The 14,530-nt window shown below is 39.9% G+C and overlaps 1 protein-coding gene across 2 annotated transcripts in view; it reads right to left on the bottom strand.

The window, feature by feature from the left end:
* The window catches only part of AGPAT4 (1-acylglycerol-3-phosphate O-acyltransferase 4), a 71,875-nt gene that overhangs the window by 43,452 nt on the left and 13,893 nt on the right, over positions 1–14,530 (bottom strand). Inside the window, exon 2 of one of the 2 annotated variants that reach the window (XM_085216939.1) lies at positions 12,887–13,117. The exons of the other annotated variant lie outside the window; for it this stretch is intronic. Within the exon in view, the coding sequence (XP_085073065.1) occupies positions 12,887–13,064 (178 nt within the window). The 5' untranslated portion in view covers positions 13,065–13,117. The remainder of the gene's footprint in view (positions 1–12,886; positions 13,118–14,530) is intronic. 2 annotated transcript variants of the gene reach the window in all.

The raw sequence follows: 14,530 nt of genomic DNA, 5'->3' as shown, positions 1-14,530 counted from the left end.
ATCTGCTCTAACTGAAAGGGTGCCTGCAAAAGAAGCATTACTAGCTTTCAGATCTGTAGTCCAACTAGTACAATTGTAACACATTGTAACAGATGTGCTATTTCTAAGCACATTACCTTCTTGCTTTCGCATGACTACTGCCATATTCTTGGAATTATTTGCACAGAATAGCATTCCTTGCTAACACGTTTAGCTGATGTGGTCAACGTAATCAACAGACTCAAGGCTCATGCTCTTCTATTCCATTACCAGAAAGATAGGCTTCATCAGTTACAAAAAGCAGACTTGTTCTTCTCTTGCAACCAGGGCATTTTCTTACTAAATGCTTTGCAATTGAAAAGTAGCAGCCAGACATGCAATTTCAAGTAGGTACAGGAGGAAGAGCTACTGATTCTTTTAAAAGGAAGGCTCTGACTTTTCACAGAAGTAGTAAAATTAAGACCTATCATGCAAAGACGGTGTTGGGAGCAGAGGAGTATCATAAAAATACAGGATGCGTACATCTTGCTGCATTTCTCTTCAACTTTATCACAATTATTTCTAGCAAAACAAGATCAAAGAAACAATATAAAATACCTCAAGATTCTCACAGGTGTTAAGCCACTTGAAGCTACAAAAGACACAGTAAATAGCCCCATAGTAGCAGCAAGTTGCTGCTGCATCAGATCCACAAATGGCAGGCTGCAGATGTTAGGTTGCCAGCTAGCACTGCACCTGAGGTCTCCAAGGTTCCATACAAGCCATTTAGACCTTCTTTAAAGTTTGCAAAAAACTATAGAAGTTTCTACAAAGCTGGAAACGTAGAAGTCAGTGTAAATAAACACTATTTATCATACAAATTGAATGATCTTATTTGAAAGCTTAGGCAAATAAGACTGCTCCTTCAATGTACTTAAAATAGCTTGCACCACAACAGAATCAAGGAGAGGAACACGTAGGGATGCTCCAGTCCTCTCTCATTACTGGCCTGCTTTTTGAAAACTGCAACTTTTACTGGTTCAGTTGCAGCATAGGCTGATAGCAGCGGAAGACGCAACCTCAGTAAGTTCATTTGAACTCATGACTTGAGTTGCTGTGATTATCAATCCTTATAATTTCTTTCTGACTACTAAAAGGGTGTGCCTAGGAAGCTTGTGAAAACACAGCACAGCACAAAGTACAACACTCGAGTCAGATAGCATACAAAGGCTCCTCCAGGAGCTTGGCCCTGTTAGATGATGCCTGCTTGGAAGTTTCCACAAGAATGAACTCATCTTAAAATTCTGAAAACCCACGTTTTGCAGCATATCAAATCACTCCTCAACACAGTGCATAAACAAGACAAACAAACAGATCTTGAAGTTCTTAAATGAAGATTATTTTTATGAACTTTGTGCAAGACATACATCCTGTTGCACAGGAAGATACACAGGAGGGAGTAGAGCAAAGGCAGCACACTGTATGTGCTGCAAAGGAGTCTTCAGGAGAGCAGGTGTTTCATAGAGCTCAGGGCACACACAGGCTGCTGTAAGCAGAGCACAATGATAGTTGCTCAAAGGCATGCTATGTGCAGAGACAGCCAGTGACTGGCACAGAGTAATACACTAAAAGGAACAGTTCATAAATCCATGATTTGGAACATGTACGAATCAAACCACCAGTTTAAAATGATAACAACTCCCCTTCCTTCTGCCAACACGCTCAGTAATTTGCCAATCTAACTTTAAGATTAAGATTATAGATTAGGAGACAGGATGATGCATTAGATGTGTTGTGAAGTTAAAAATCAAATTGAAAAATAAATAAATCCAATCCTACCCACATCAGATTTTCTAAACTATAAATACCAAGTGCAATTGTAAGCCCAAATGTGAATTTTGCATTTGTCTTAATTAAATACTTTTTCCTCGAGACTGATGATACACACTCCTCCCCACCATTGTTTTTTTTTTTTTTTTTTAATATACAATGACACTTACTTAAATTGGTATAAAAATAATCTTCAACTTCAGTTTAGTCACTGTTACAGGAAACTGAGTAACCCTAAGTAAGGAAAAGGCTCTCTGCACTTATTATAAAGCTAGAGCTTGATCTGTAGTTTATTCTTCTTGGCAATTTGACCTCAATGCTTGCTTAGTCACTGAATTAAAACTTACTACACATACACATGTACAAATTGGCTAATGTAATAAGTGAAAAATACTTGGCATCACTGAAACATCCTGGCTGAAATTTTGGCGGTAGACATTACAAACCATAGTTCTGGTGCTTTCTTTGCCTCAGCTCCCTGAATGTGATCCATTTCATGTTCTTACAGAATGAAGAGAAGTGTTTTATTGAGAAAAGTGTTTCACGCTCTTTGAAGGAGCATCAACATTTACTCAGATGAAACATACTGAACCAGATCCAAAATTACCGCTGATTTAGTACGGCCACACCTGCATTGTTGAAATGCAGCCAGGCTATAATTGCTTTGGGAACCAAAATCAGAATCAGATTTAATGAAAGGCCTTAAGTGCACAAGCTTTCAAAGAATCCTGGAAGTTACAGAGTATTACAGATCTTCACAGGAGTACTACATACAATAGGCAGTGAGAACTTGTGATTAAGAGGACAGAACCTTTGTACCTCAAGGCATGCCTCTGGTACTTGAGCTTACAGCTCTGCTGTGGCCACAAGCCAGCCCTGGCCCAGACCACATCCAGTTAACACTGTGCGCTGACTCATCACTACCTCATGCCAGCTTCCCCATTTCTCACTCCTGCATTTCCCTCCCATTCAAAATGTGCATCATACAGGTTTGATCAAATGGATTCTCCCCCCTGGCCCACAAAACATAAACCACATTTTTCCTTCACATGAAGAAGAAATGTTAAATCTGCATATGTGTTCTTGAAACAGGAGTTTTCAACTGGTGCTGCCTGCTCTAGCATAACCCAGAGCTAGGGAGATGGAGAAATACAGAAACAAATGCTGTTCACTTCTTTAGTTACTATTCTTTTTAAACCATCTCCATGTTGAAAGTTAAAAGCAACCCTCCCCTATGGAAAAAACAGCTGCACACTTCACACATCTCATTTCACAGCTTTTTTCTTCTTTTATCCCTAGACAAGCTGCCTACAAAACAGCTTCTTCTCTCCAAGTTACAGTGCGTGTGGAACAAAGCCAGCCTCGCAAGTACAATGGCTTTAACACATAGGCAGAACTTCAGTAGTCACCGTTTTGAAATGCTCTTTTCAAACCCTCTGGGGAAATTAATTATTTAACAGCCACGTGTCAAAGAGATTTGTCTCACATTTGAAGGCTCCTCTTATCCTTCCTCCCCGAGGAATTTAGCAGTACTCCTATGTTTCAACAAACCAGCAGTTCCTCGTGGCAACAGGACCAGTCAGGGCAGGTAATGATCAAGCGGACAATCACCAGAGCTGCCCCAAAGGCCAGCATGCAACTCCTTGCTGTTAACTTAATAATAAGACACCAAAGAGGGAAGTAGGAATGACCTTCCAATTGCAGCACCACAGTTTAGCAAAACTGTCCTAGCTGATCCCGTTCTATTTTTTTTCCTACTGAAGTTTATTTTCCGTATCTCAAGAAAGCTGTCCTACACCAAAAACATCCATCTACAATAGACTGTGCATATATGTGGTCTGGACAGGTATACACTTCTTTGGGTAAGGAACTGGCTAGAGGGCTGTGCCCAACAGGTAGTGGTTAATGGAGTTATGTCCAGCTGGCAGCCCATTACAAGTGGTGTCCTCCAGGGGTCGGCACTGGGGCCCATCTTGTTTAATATCTTTATTGACGACCTAGATGAGGGGATTGAGTGCACCCTCAGTAAGTTTGCAGATGACACCAAGTTGAGAGGTGGTGTCAATCTGCCTGAGGGTAGGGAGGCCCTTCAGAGGGATTTAGATAAGCTGGATCACTGGGCTGAGGTGAATGGGATGAGGTTCAACAAGGCCAAATGTCGAGTCCTGCACTTTGGCCGCAATAACCCCAAGAAGCGTTATAGGCCTGTGGATGAGTGGCTGGATGATTGTGAAGAAGAAAGAGACCTGGGAGTATTGGTTGATGCTCAGCTGAACATGAGCCGACAGTGTGCCCAGGTGGCCAAGAGGGCCAACGGCATCCTGGCCTGCATTAGAAATAGTGTGGCCAGCAGGAGCAGGGAGGTAATCATCCCTGTGTAGTCAGCACTGCTGAGGCTGCACCTCGAGTATTGTGTTCACTTTTGGGCCCCTCACTACATGAAAGATGTTGAGGCCCTGGAGTGTGTCCAGAGAAGGGCAACGAAACTGGTGAGGGGTCTGGAGCACAAGTCTTATGAGGAGCGGCTGAGGGAGCTGGGATTGTTTAGTCTGGAGAAGAGGAGGCTCAGGGGAGACCTCATTGCACTCTACAACTTCCTGAAAGGAAGTTGTGGTGAAGAGGGGTTTGACCTCTTCTCCCAGGCAACAAACAGGACCCAGGGAAATGGCCACAAGTTGTACATGAGGAGGTTTAGGTTAGACACGAGGAAAAACTTTTTCTCTCAGAGAGTGGTCAGGCACGGGAATGGCCTGCCCAGGGAGGTGGTGGAGTCGCCGTCCCTGGCAGTGTTCAAGAGGGGTCTGGATGAGGAGCTGCAAGATATGGTTTAGTAGCTTGTGGTAGCAGTGGTAATGAGAAGATGGTTGGACTAGATGCTCTTATAGGTCGTTTCCAACCTTGTGATTCTATGATATGATGGCAGACAAGCTTCCTATCTCTCTTTTGGTCTTCTTCATTTAAAAATGGGATTATGGCTACTGGACTTTCCCATATCAACAAGTCAAGGACATGAGCTGGAAACAAAGCACAGAATCATGTATCCTGACTTTCAATGATTTATGAAGGTCAGCAACAGCATTACATTCCATTCAATCTAAGTCAAAATATTCAACTGTATTTTCAGCCTTCTCACAGTGTTCCCAGGAGCAACATTTGAAAAACAGTTCTGAAGATTAACATGGCACTCCAATATCCTACAAAACAGAAGGAAGAACCTAGCATACCACTACTCTTAAAGAAGATTCAATCTACATCTTTCCAACAAAGAACTTTTCAGTGACTTCTTTACATGGCCTTCACATCCCGTAACACCAAACATTAGGTCTAAGTCACTAAGTCCTACAGTATTACCCACAAGGCTTGGGATACTCCCAAGACATCGCTTGCAAGGAAATCACCAATTAGGAAACCTTAAATTTTAGGCATGAATTAATGAAGATTCTAGCACTGAGTCAGAGCCTACGAATACACAAGGAAGACAAACTCCATAAAAAGCTTGAATTCATCCAGAAAAACTCTGAACTCTTAGCATTTTGAAATATATTGAACAAGTAGTCTCATAATAAAAGGAAAATGTACCATAGTCTCAATTTTAAACTTTAGATAAGCAAGGAACATATGAAAACTAAAGAAATATCACAGTTATTTTGCCTGTGTAACTCCTTCCTTCTTTATAAGCACAAAAAGGCAATATGTGTACAATTAATAAAATATTGATATAATTTCGTGGTTAGGAAAACTTTCTCTGTTGAATTTTTATGAAGAAATCAGTTTGCATTCAATTTCTGGAAAAATAACCAAATCCAATCAGTAAAAGAACTCTGAATACTGAAGGGTTAATATCTCCTGTTATTCGTATGAAGAACAGCATTGCAAAAAGCAAGGTCAAATGAACCCCATCAAAAATGGTTCAAATTTGAAGGCTTTTAAGTTTTCTATAGCTAGCTTGCCTATATATTACCTTCAGCAAACTGTACAGCATTAGTACATTGCACATCTTTGGTTAAGACCCCATTTGAGATAGGGAAAAGGTCTGGAAAATGTCAGAGAACACTATGAATTTCTTTGCCTTAAAAAAAAAAAAAAATCCAGTAAGATTTTCCACAGCATTCAGGGATGGTACAGGAAAGGTGCTACTATAAAGTAGCAAAGCAATATCAAGAAGAGCTACTGTCAAAAGCCTCACAGCTGCAGATCTCCCACTTTTTCCCCAAAACAAGGGTAAGTTGTTTTAGAAGTGACAGGCAAAAATTAAGCCCATACAATCACTCTATTAACTTACCTACCTCAAGCGGCAGATTCATTCATTGAAACTGTTCATTAGAAGTACATACTGATCCCTGGATTTTTGGTTGTAAGTATCAATAGCCAATAAGTACCAATAAGTAGTGAGAAATCTATGTAGAATGGAGAAAAAAACTCATGTATTAGGATGTTCACCTGTGTTTTAACCTTCAGTGAAAACTCTACACTCATAGGTGCAATATAGCATTTCTAAATCAAATTTCAAATAAACAAACTGAAGAATAATCAGACTGAAGTGCACTTTCCCCTTCAACACCATGAGATAACACAAACGTTTGGTATTGACACCCCAAAGTAATTTGAGTACAGAAAGAGTATACAACTTAAGAATATCGATAAAAGTGGGCTAATAGAAGAATAAAACAATCTACCCACAAACAATTATACAGTAATCTTTATCATCTCTCTCTCTTTGTGGTTTCTTATTTTACTTTGAACATTGTTTCAGCAAGGATCAAAATGGGTCTGGCAAAATGATAACTGCCTCCCCCAAGCCCAAACAGACTAAAGAACTGTATTCATACACTTCCATTTGCCTCTTTATCCATTAAAGTGTTCAGAATTCTGAATACTGTGTTGAAAGAAGCATGTTTAAGAAGAAATTTCTACAAGATGGATGTAGGATATTCAGCAACACACATTTAGAATACCCAACAAGACCTTGCTACCTTAACAACAGTCTCTGAAGTGAGAAAACAACATAATTCATAAGTAAGAAGATTTAACATGTTTGCAAACAAGTCAAAACCTATCTTGTCATAGAGGAGTACCAAGCATGTGCAATCAGAAGCTCCTTCCACTCAAGTATCTCAATTAAAGACCTCAAACAAGTGCTGAAAGGAAATATTGCTTCCCACTAGTTTCAAAAAGTTCCTGCACAAAATGAGTAAGACATCACTGCACCAGCTGCTGAAATCCTTTACATACAAAGAGCCTAAAAATCTACTCCAAAACATGTTCCTATGTGATTTTCATGCTTTTGAAAGAGGGAGAAATACCATGGTATGTGCTTCTAGTGCTGCACACTGCTCAAAAGGGAGCAGAACAGTAAAAGATGTAGCCAACTGACAGCAAACCCCAAGACAAAACATGTTCCATCTCATCTGCATGTTACACCAGCAGATGTATTCCCTGACCTCACAGAACACAAAATTTCTCCAGTAGTTCCGCCTATGGAAACACTGCTCTTCCCCAGACCGGAAAGAAATACAAACTAGCAGTTGTGCTTGTAATTATTGAGGGCAATCCATGAAATATCTTTCACACCTTTCCAGGAAAGTTACATAAGATTAAGACGCTCTCCTTCAGATGTTTTTCTTTTCTAGCAATACAAATCATCCCTGGAGCTAAGGAGGGGGTTTCTACAAACACCCAAAGTATCTTAAGAAGAATCTGGTTCTCTAAATGTAATATTCACCCCTTAATGAGGCAACAACTCAAGCAACTTGTAAACATTAATGCCTCATTCTGTGCTGTGACTTGGATCATACAACTACTAAGGTTGGAAAAGACTTCTAAGGTCATCCAGCTCACCCATCCTCCTAATGAGGTTCAATAAGGCCAAGTGCAGGGTGCTGCACTTGAGTCGGGGCAATCCCAGGTATTTATACAAACTGGGGGAAAATCTCCTTGAGAGCAGCCCTGTAGAGAAGGACTTGGGGGTCCTGGTGGACGAGAAGCTGGACAAGAGCCAGAAGTGTGCACCTGCAGCCCGGAAGGCCAACTGTGCTCTGGGCTGCATTAAAAAAGGGGTGGCCAGCAGGGAGAGGGAGGTGATTGTCCCCCTCTACTCAGCTCTTGTGAGGCCCCATCTGCAGTACTGCATCCAGGCCTCTATGTGGGCACTGGGAACGCATGCCATCAAATAAAAACTTGAGGATTAACATGGCCCCAGAACTATCACACATCCTCATCTAGATGCCCATTTCTTGTACTGTGATGCTTATAGCTGTACGTGGGAGGAATTAGTTTCACTGTTTCATAACAATCAGCTGAGATGACGAGCCTGAAGCAGTTCTCGGTTTCACCTGATTTTGTTTCTAGAAAGCTCGGTTATAAGAAGAATCAATTTCCATCTCGTTTTCTCTGCAGTCCGTAAGCAGGTATCAGGGGGTGCCCATTTGCATGCAAAGAAGGGCCTTCCCCTCAGAGGGATTTACAAACTGCAGCCAACACACTGTAACTTTACCCAGAGGTGTAATAACATCCCTTTCAAAGCACAAGAACAGCTATTAGTACTACTATAATTAATTTATAAAGGCAAATTAGAAGCTAAGACAATTGTTTTTAAAACCCTTATGCATCCTTCCACACAATTGTACTCTCATTGGCAGATCTTCCATTTATGCAGCGCAAAGTTCATCTTGGGCTGAGAGTCAGTGGAAGGCCAGTTAGCCATTCAAGTGAGGAGCACAGGCTGCTTCTCGACAGAAGGAAAAGCTAATTTTCCACCATGACAGGTGGCAGCAAGAGAACAAGTTATCAATCGCTGCTTCACTCACAGCCAAATACGTTCCTGAGTAAGCACATCCAACACCATTAAAGAAGCCATTCATCCAACATGTATGTCTCAGTCTCAGCATTCAGCAGTTACGTCCCATGCAGCCAACAGGCGCCCAGCATACTCTGTTCACCCAGCAGTAGCACTGCACCAGCCTACAAAGCACAAACCAGTACTGGATATACCAGTCATTCTCCCACTGCCTCCACAAGCTGCACAGCCACGTGCACGCGTAGCACTATAGCCAAGACAACCTGCTCTCTCAACAAGCTTGGCCAACTTCACAGTTCTCTTCTGCTAGTGCAGAAGAGCTGTGCATATCCTCTGTAGTGGTTTGCTTTCCCCATATAATAAGGAGGCAAATGTATTCCATCTCTTCCAATTTAGGTACAAGCATCAACAAGAACTGTGATGCCTTCCACACTTCCTTCCTTAGCATACTCCTTGGCTCTCCATTTTTTGGGAGACTGAAGACAAAGCACCCCTAAATTATTTAAAAATAGAAAATAAGACTGATTGCTTGCCTAACCTACATTCCAATATCATTTTCCACATGCACTTATTTTTAAAATTTATTACCATCTTTCACAGGTTTGCAGTATTTGATTTCCCCACTCGAGCTGCACTTTGTAGAGTTCAGTATCAGAAAGAACTTATCAGGGCTGACACTTTACAAAAGGGGGTTAACAGATAATTGAATCAGTCAGTGAATACACACTGGAAGCCAGAAAACATTGACTGAAAGTTCTAAGCCCAAGTGTCTTCTTTTTTCTTACATTTGAAATATAACAGAAGTTGTGTAACTCTTGGCACTTCTCAAGTGCAACGCTGACAAAAGAATAAATAAGTTTTCCTCTTGGCTAGTTGAATTTATCCACTCTCTGCAACTAACATTCTCCTGAATGCACTGAGGCATACAGGGTAAAGAAGACTACAGCTAACCACTCCTTTGCAGATAGTTGTCAAAGGAGTTAATGGATAAAAAAAAAAAGAGAGTTTATTTGCAGTAAAACACATAAAGTAACTTGGACATCTAAAAGCAACCCAAATTACAATCTGATGAACAGTCACCATTTGAAGAGCAAGAGACTGAGGCTGAACAAAGCTTCCAATGTGCGATTAAGAACTTTTCACCAGTTCCAATTTCATAAAATGCCACTACAAAACAAACAAACCAACCCCACAAAAAAAACACAGCCTATTTAAAAGAACTAATATTTTTCAGTAATAAAAACATTGATGCCAATAATAATGGCATCAGAAAGTATCCCCATTTCTAAGACATAACAAATTAGGACTAAACTCTCCCTATCTGACCAACTCATGATTCACAATTGGTTTGAAGACACCTTTCAGTAACTGGAGTCAACTGTGCGCAGTTCTACTCCCTTCCATTAAAACCAAGTTGCTGCTGTAGTAAATCCTTTCTACTATAAATTCAAACTGGATACCAAGCTTTTACTTCTTTTCTAACTTTAATCAATAAACAGTAGTTTATACTATATGACATTAGCCTGCTGGGTTGTCAGTCTGCATGGTATGGCCATATTCACAGTGGAGAAGCAGCAGCTCACACAGCTTTGTCTCCAACTATCAAACCACAGTTATTCCATGTGGCCTTTTTACAGCATGAATACACTTATTTGAGCTAGTCTGACTTAAATCAGATAAGCAGATATGCAAGCATCTCCAACTCAGGCTGAATTACCATAGTGAGGAAAAGGCATTCACCAGAACAGACTAACTTCCTGTATACGGTATGATAGCAGACACTGCACTTGCACAAATGAGATTACTGCATTCCCACACTAGAAATGAGAAAGGAAGAAAAGGGATAGAAGAAAACTTCACCACCATTCAAAATACAAGAATACTTTCCCAAGGGCATGATGTCAAGGGTGAAATACTCTCTTCCAACTCCAACAATTGGGTTAACTTACTGATTCAGAATTTAACAGCCACTGAAGGCAATGTGATGCATATCACCACTGCAATGCATACGAGTCTGTACATTCTCCATGGCTAAGTTTCAGTACCTCAAACATTTTCATTACTGCTTACGTTATGTATTCATCAGCACACCAATGCCCCACGAAAGTCATTACATTACACGTACACTACTACAAAAACACATCAGTTTTGACTAACTGATCTACTGCAGTTCTTTCAAATACCTTTTTTAACAATGTGTCATGTTCCCCTTTTCAAACATCACTCAGATAAAGGTGAATCATTTGCCAGTTTGCAAAGCTCTGCTGTACAGCTCAAATAACTGTCTTTATCCTTAAGCTAGTCTATTCTGAGCATGACTGGGCAAAAATCTCACAACACAACCTGTTCCAGTGGAGACTAAAGACTAGCTTAACAACCCTGAATAAAAAGCCATCTTCCCAACCAAGGACAAGCACGCTGTATTACATGCCCTTATTTACATAGTGTCCAGCCTCAGGTATAGATGAGACCACTCTGAGGGCAGCTAAAGGCTTCAGCCTGAAGACTCTCAAGTCTGATGTCTCTCCATCAAGTAACCAAACGGCTGAATGGGATAGAAGGTATTGCATTAAAAATAATATAGCTATAAAAAACTGCCTCTACCCTAATGGAAAATTTACACATGCTGTTTCCTATATTCCATGGCTTCAAACATATTCTGTGCCACCAGAAAAAAAGTAAAAACTTGGCCACATTCATGGCACTGTTTACACATCAAAATGAATACTACTTGCAAACTCACTACTTCAGGGACATACACATGGACAACAAATGTGAAATTCCTTTATGACATTTGTACCTTTATCATAGAAATAATAAAACAGTACTTGCAATTTTTTGGGGCTCATATGTCCTGATGCAGCTTTGAAATCTGAATCAAAAGTCTGTTTGAAAAGCAATGCCTTGAAGAGTTGCATGGCAGATTCACTGATGAGAGACAAATAATCTCCAACAGCCTCCAGCTTGAGATATGTAGCACATTTCTCCCTCAAGTGGTTAATTACGATCACTAACAATGCTTCCTCCTTCTCAGGTTCCTAGTAGTGAGTAGGTAGCTTGGAGGAGACCATTTTGCTGTACTCCTGCAACACAGCTCTTACTCGTTGTCTTGGATGGCTGTTTTCTTCATATGAAACTACCTACAACTAACTCCCATTGACAGTAATATTATATTCAGATCATCTTTAGGGAGCCTCATAAGGCATGCACTTTTTAATAGTTTGTTTTAGAATCCACTTTCAAGTTCCAGAAAGGCCTGGGTCAATTACTCTGGAACATGGACACATTTAACAGCATACATAACGACTGGACACAGGGACACTTCTGTAGTTGTTAACAGCTGCTGGTGAGATTGCACTCTGCTGTAAGTTGATAGTAATTATGTTGAAGACAGAAGTTACAATAAGTCATTGCTGGAGCTCTGCCATAGCTCTTCAGAAACAAATATATAAGCATAGTGATATCACTGAGATGCTCTGATAATCCACTGCTGATGGGTGGAGATTCTACCCACTTCTTATTAACAGAGAAGTTAATATAAGAAGAGAATATAAAAGGATAGACATCTCAGTCATCGTACTGGAATGATTAGTCAACAGTCAATGAGTTGTCACAACTCTCAGCAGCTGCACGGATTTGGTCTTTCTACAAGTTATATCCTGAACATACGCTATCTACTCCCCTAGAGACTCCCATTTCTTTCAACACTTAGAGGCTACCTGTTGTACTGTACGTTGTATGCTTATACTGAGTACATTGAGATGCAGCTTAAGGCCTGAAACACTTATTCAAGCAAACAGTTTACAAGTGGCTTAAGAAACCAACACATTGAATCACTGCTCTTTCTTTTTTTTAAACTATTTCCTATTTCTGAATAGCATTCACATATGAAAGCTTTACAAAGATCAAAAACAAAATCACGCATAATAAAGAGATTGAAAGCGCTATCAGAAATGACTTGTTAGCAATGCAAACCTACAAACAGTGCATGTCACTGAGTTATTTGGTCAATATTTCTCATTTGGCTTAATGAAACATGATGGATAGTCAAATGAGAGGCAGTCTTTCTTCATTATCCTGAGTCAAGCAAGTATCCCAATATCAAAGAGCAAAACATTTCAGCATAACAGTATATTCCAACAATGCAAACACCTCTCCACACAAATGCAAGCACTGTAGGAAGCAGTAATGATCTTTTTATGTGTTACTTTGACAACCATTTCAGATTTTTTTTTTTTTTTACGATTCCCTCAAGACAAAATTTGAAAATAGCTTAAGACAAAACAAAAACAAAAATCTTACGGCTTGAAATGCAGTAAGCCAGCCTGCAGTTGATCTTCCTGAACAGTTGCTTGTTGATTGGCCAAAGTATAAGCGTAAAGAGTTGAATGAAGTTAATGATCAGTCCTGACACTATAAATATGTAGCAGATCAGCAGGTGGCAAATGAACTGAGACTTCAGAAAGCCAACGATGTCCATGATTTGCTGAGAAAGCAAGAGGGTACCTTCAGACCCAAAATTCAGAAGACAACCTGCAAAATCAAATAGTATCAGCAGTTACAGAGTGCAGTGCATTTGTTTCCACAAACAGATTAATACAGATGTCACACTGTACACTTAAATATCTGAATGAAACTTAATATCTTTATTTAGAATAAGGCCCAATTAAAATATTTGCAAGAGTAAGCATGGAAAGAGAATATCACATTTACATTTGGCTTTGTAAACAAATTTTCACATTTCAATTCTAATTCTGCAAGACACAAGAGCACGCGACTCCATTCCATGCAGGGTAATGCTCCTCTATCAGGCCTTCATTGCTAAAAAATGAGCAAAACAGTCCGCTTACGTTTTGAATTGTCAGTACTTTATAAGACACATACTGCGGCCTCTGCTATATTTAAGAGCAGCTCCAAAATTTGCAAGTCTCAAAGCCAGTCGTTTCAACAAAAGCTTGCTAAGTGTTTTTCTGCAAGTGCTAATGATACTTTACCCGAACAACTATATCACAGCTGGGACTTTCACCACACCCACAGGATACTTCGTTAGTATGGTCTCATGGCCTCTCTTTAACGTTTGCTATTTTTTTAGCCTGAAATTTATTTCCCTTTCAGGATTATTCCATACATTTCACACAAACAAGGGGGGGCCCACATTACCTTCCTCATTTCTATAAACAATTTTGTGTGTGTGTGAGTCTACGTAACCTCACATGGCTATTTTATGCAACACCCTAAAAAGGTGTTTCCAACTTTCACTCTATTTGGGACTATTTACTTTCAGATAACTTTACCAAAAGGCTTGCTTTACTTGTGTATACATACGGAAGTCCAAAACACTGCTGGCTTTTATTTTTTTAAGCCCCATTTGTCTAACGACTGATACTGTGAGATTTCTGTCCAACCTGATTTAAAGGAAACTGGCAAACCAGGAAGCTTAACTACAAGTGTACAGTACTAGCAGGGATAAGAACAAAGTTTTCTTCTTTTACTTGATTAAGGAAAAACATCCAATGTATCAGAGGTCCCACTGCCTTTAGCGCAACTCAGAGTAATTCTTTATCACATGCACGGTTTTAAACTAAACATAAATAAACAAAAATTGAAATACACTTCATGGTGTTGCTTTCCTTAGTATATCCCATGCATAATCAAGAATGGTCTTTAAATGCACACACACATACACCACCATGTGTGTGTTTCCACTCCAGAAAACAGAGACGTACACTAGTGATAGGCACAGGATTAGCTCTACTGATTTTGAGCAGTATTCCTCAGTATGCACACAGCCTAAGACTCCAGTGTTATCAGAGGATAAAAATCCAGAAGTTTTCTACCCCACGGCAGAAGAGAGTAATGTCTCATTTCACTCACATAAGGTCATTACAAACAAACAAAAGCTTATTTGCACACTCACTTCATTCTTGCCTATTGAAAATAAATACA

The sequence above is a fragment of the Meleagris gallopavo genome, chromosome 2 (genome assembly GCF_905368555.1).
Source record: "Meleagris gallopavo chromosome 2, MGAL_WU_HG_1.1, whole genome shotgun sequence".
NCBI lineage: Eukaryota > Metazoa > Chordata > Aves > Galliformes > Phasianidae > Meleagris > Meleagris gallopavo.
Note: the sequence above shows the minus strand (reverse complement) of the source record. Positions and strands in the feature narration are given on the sequence as shown.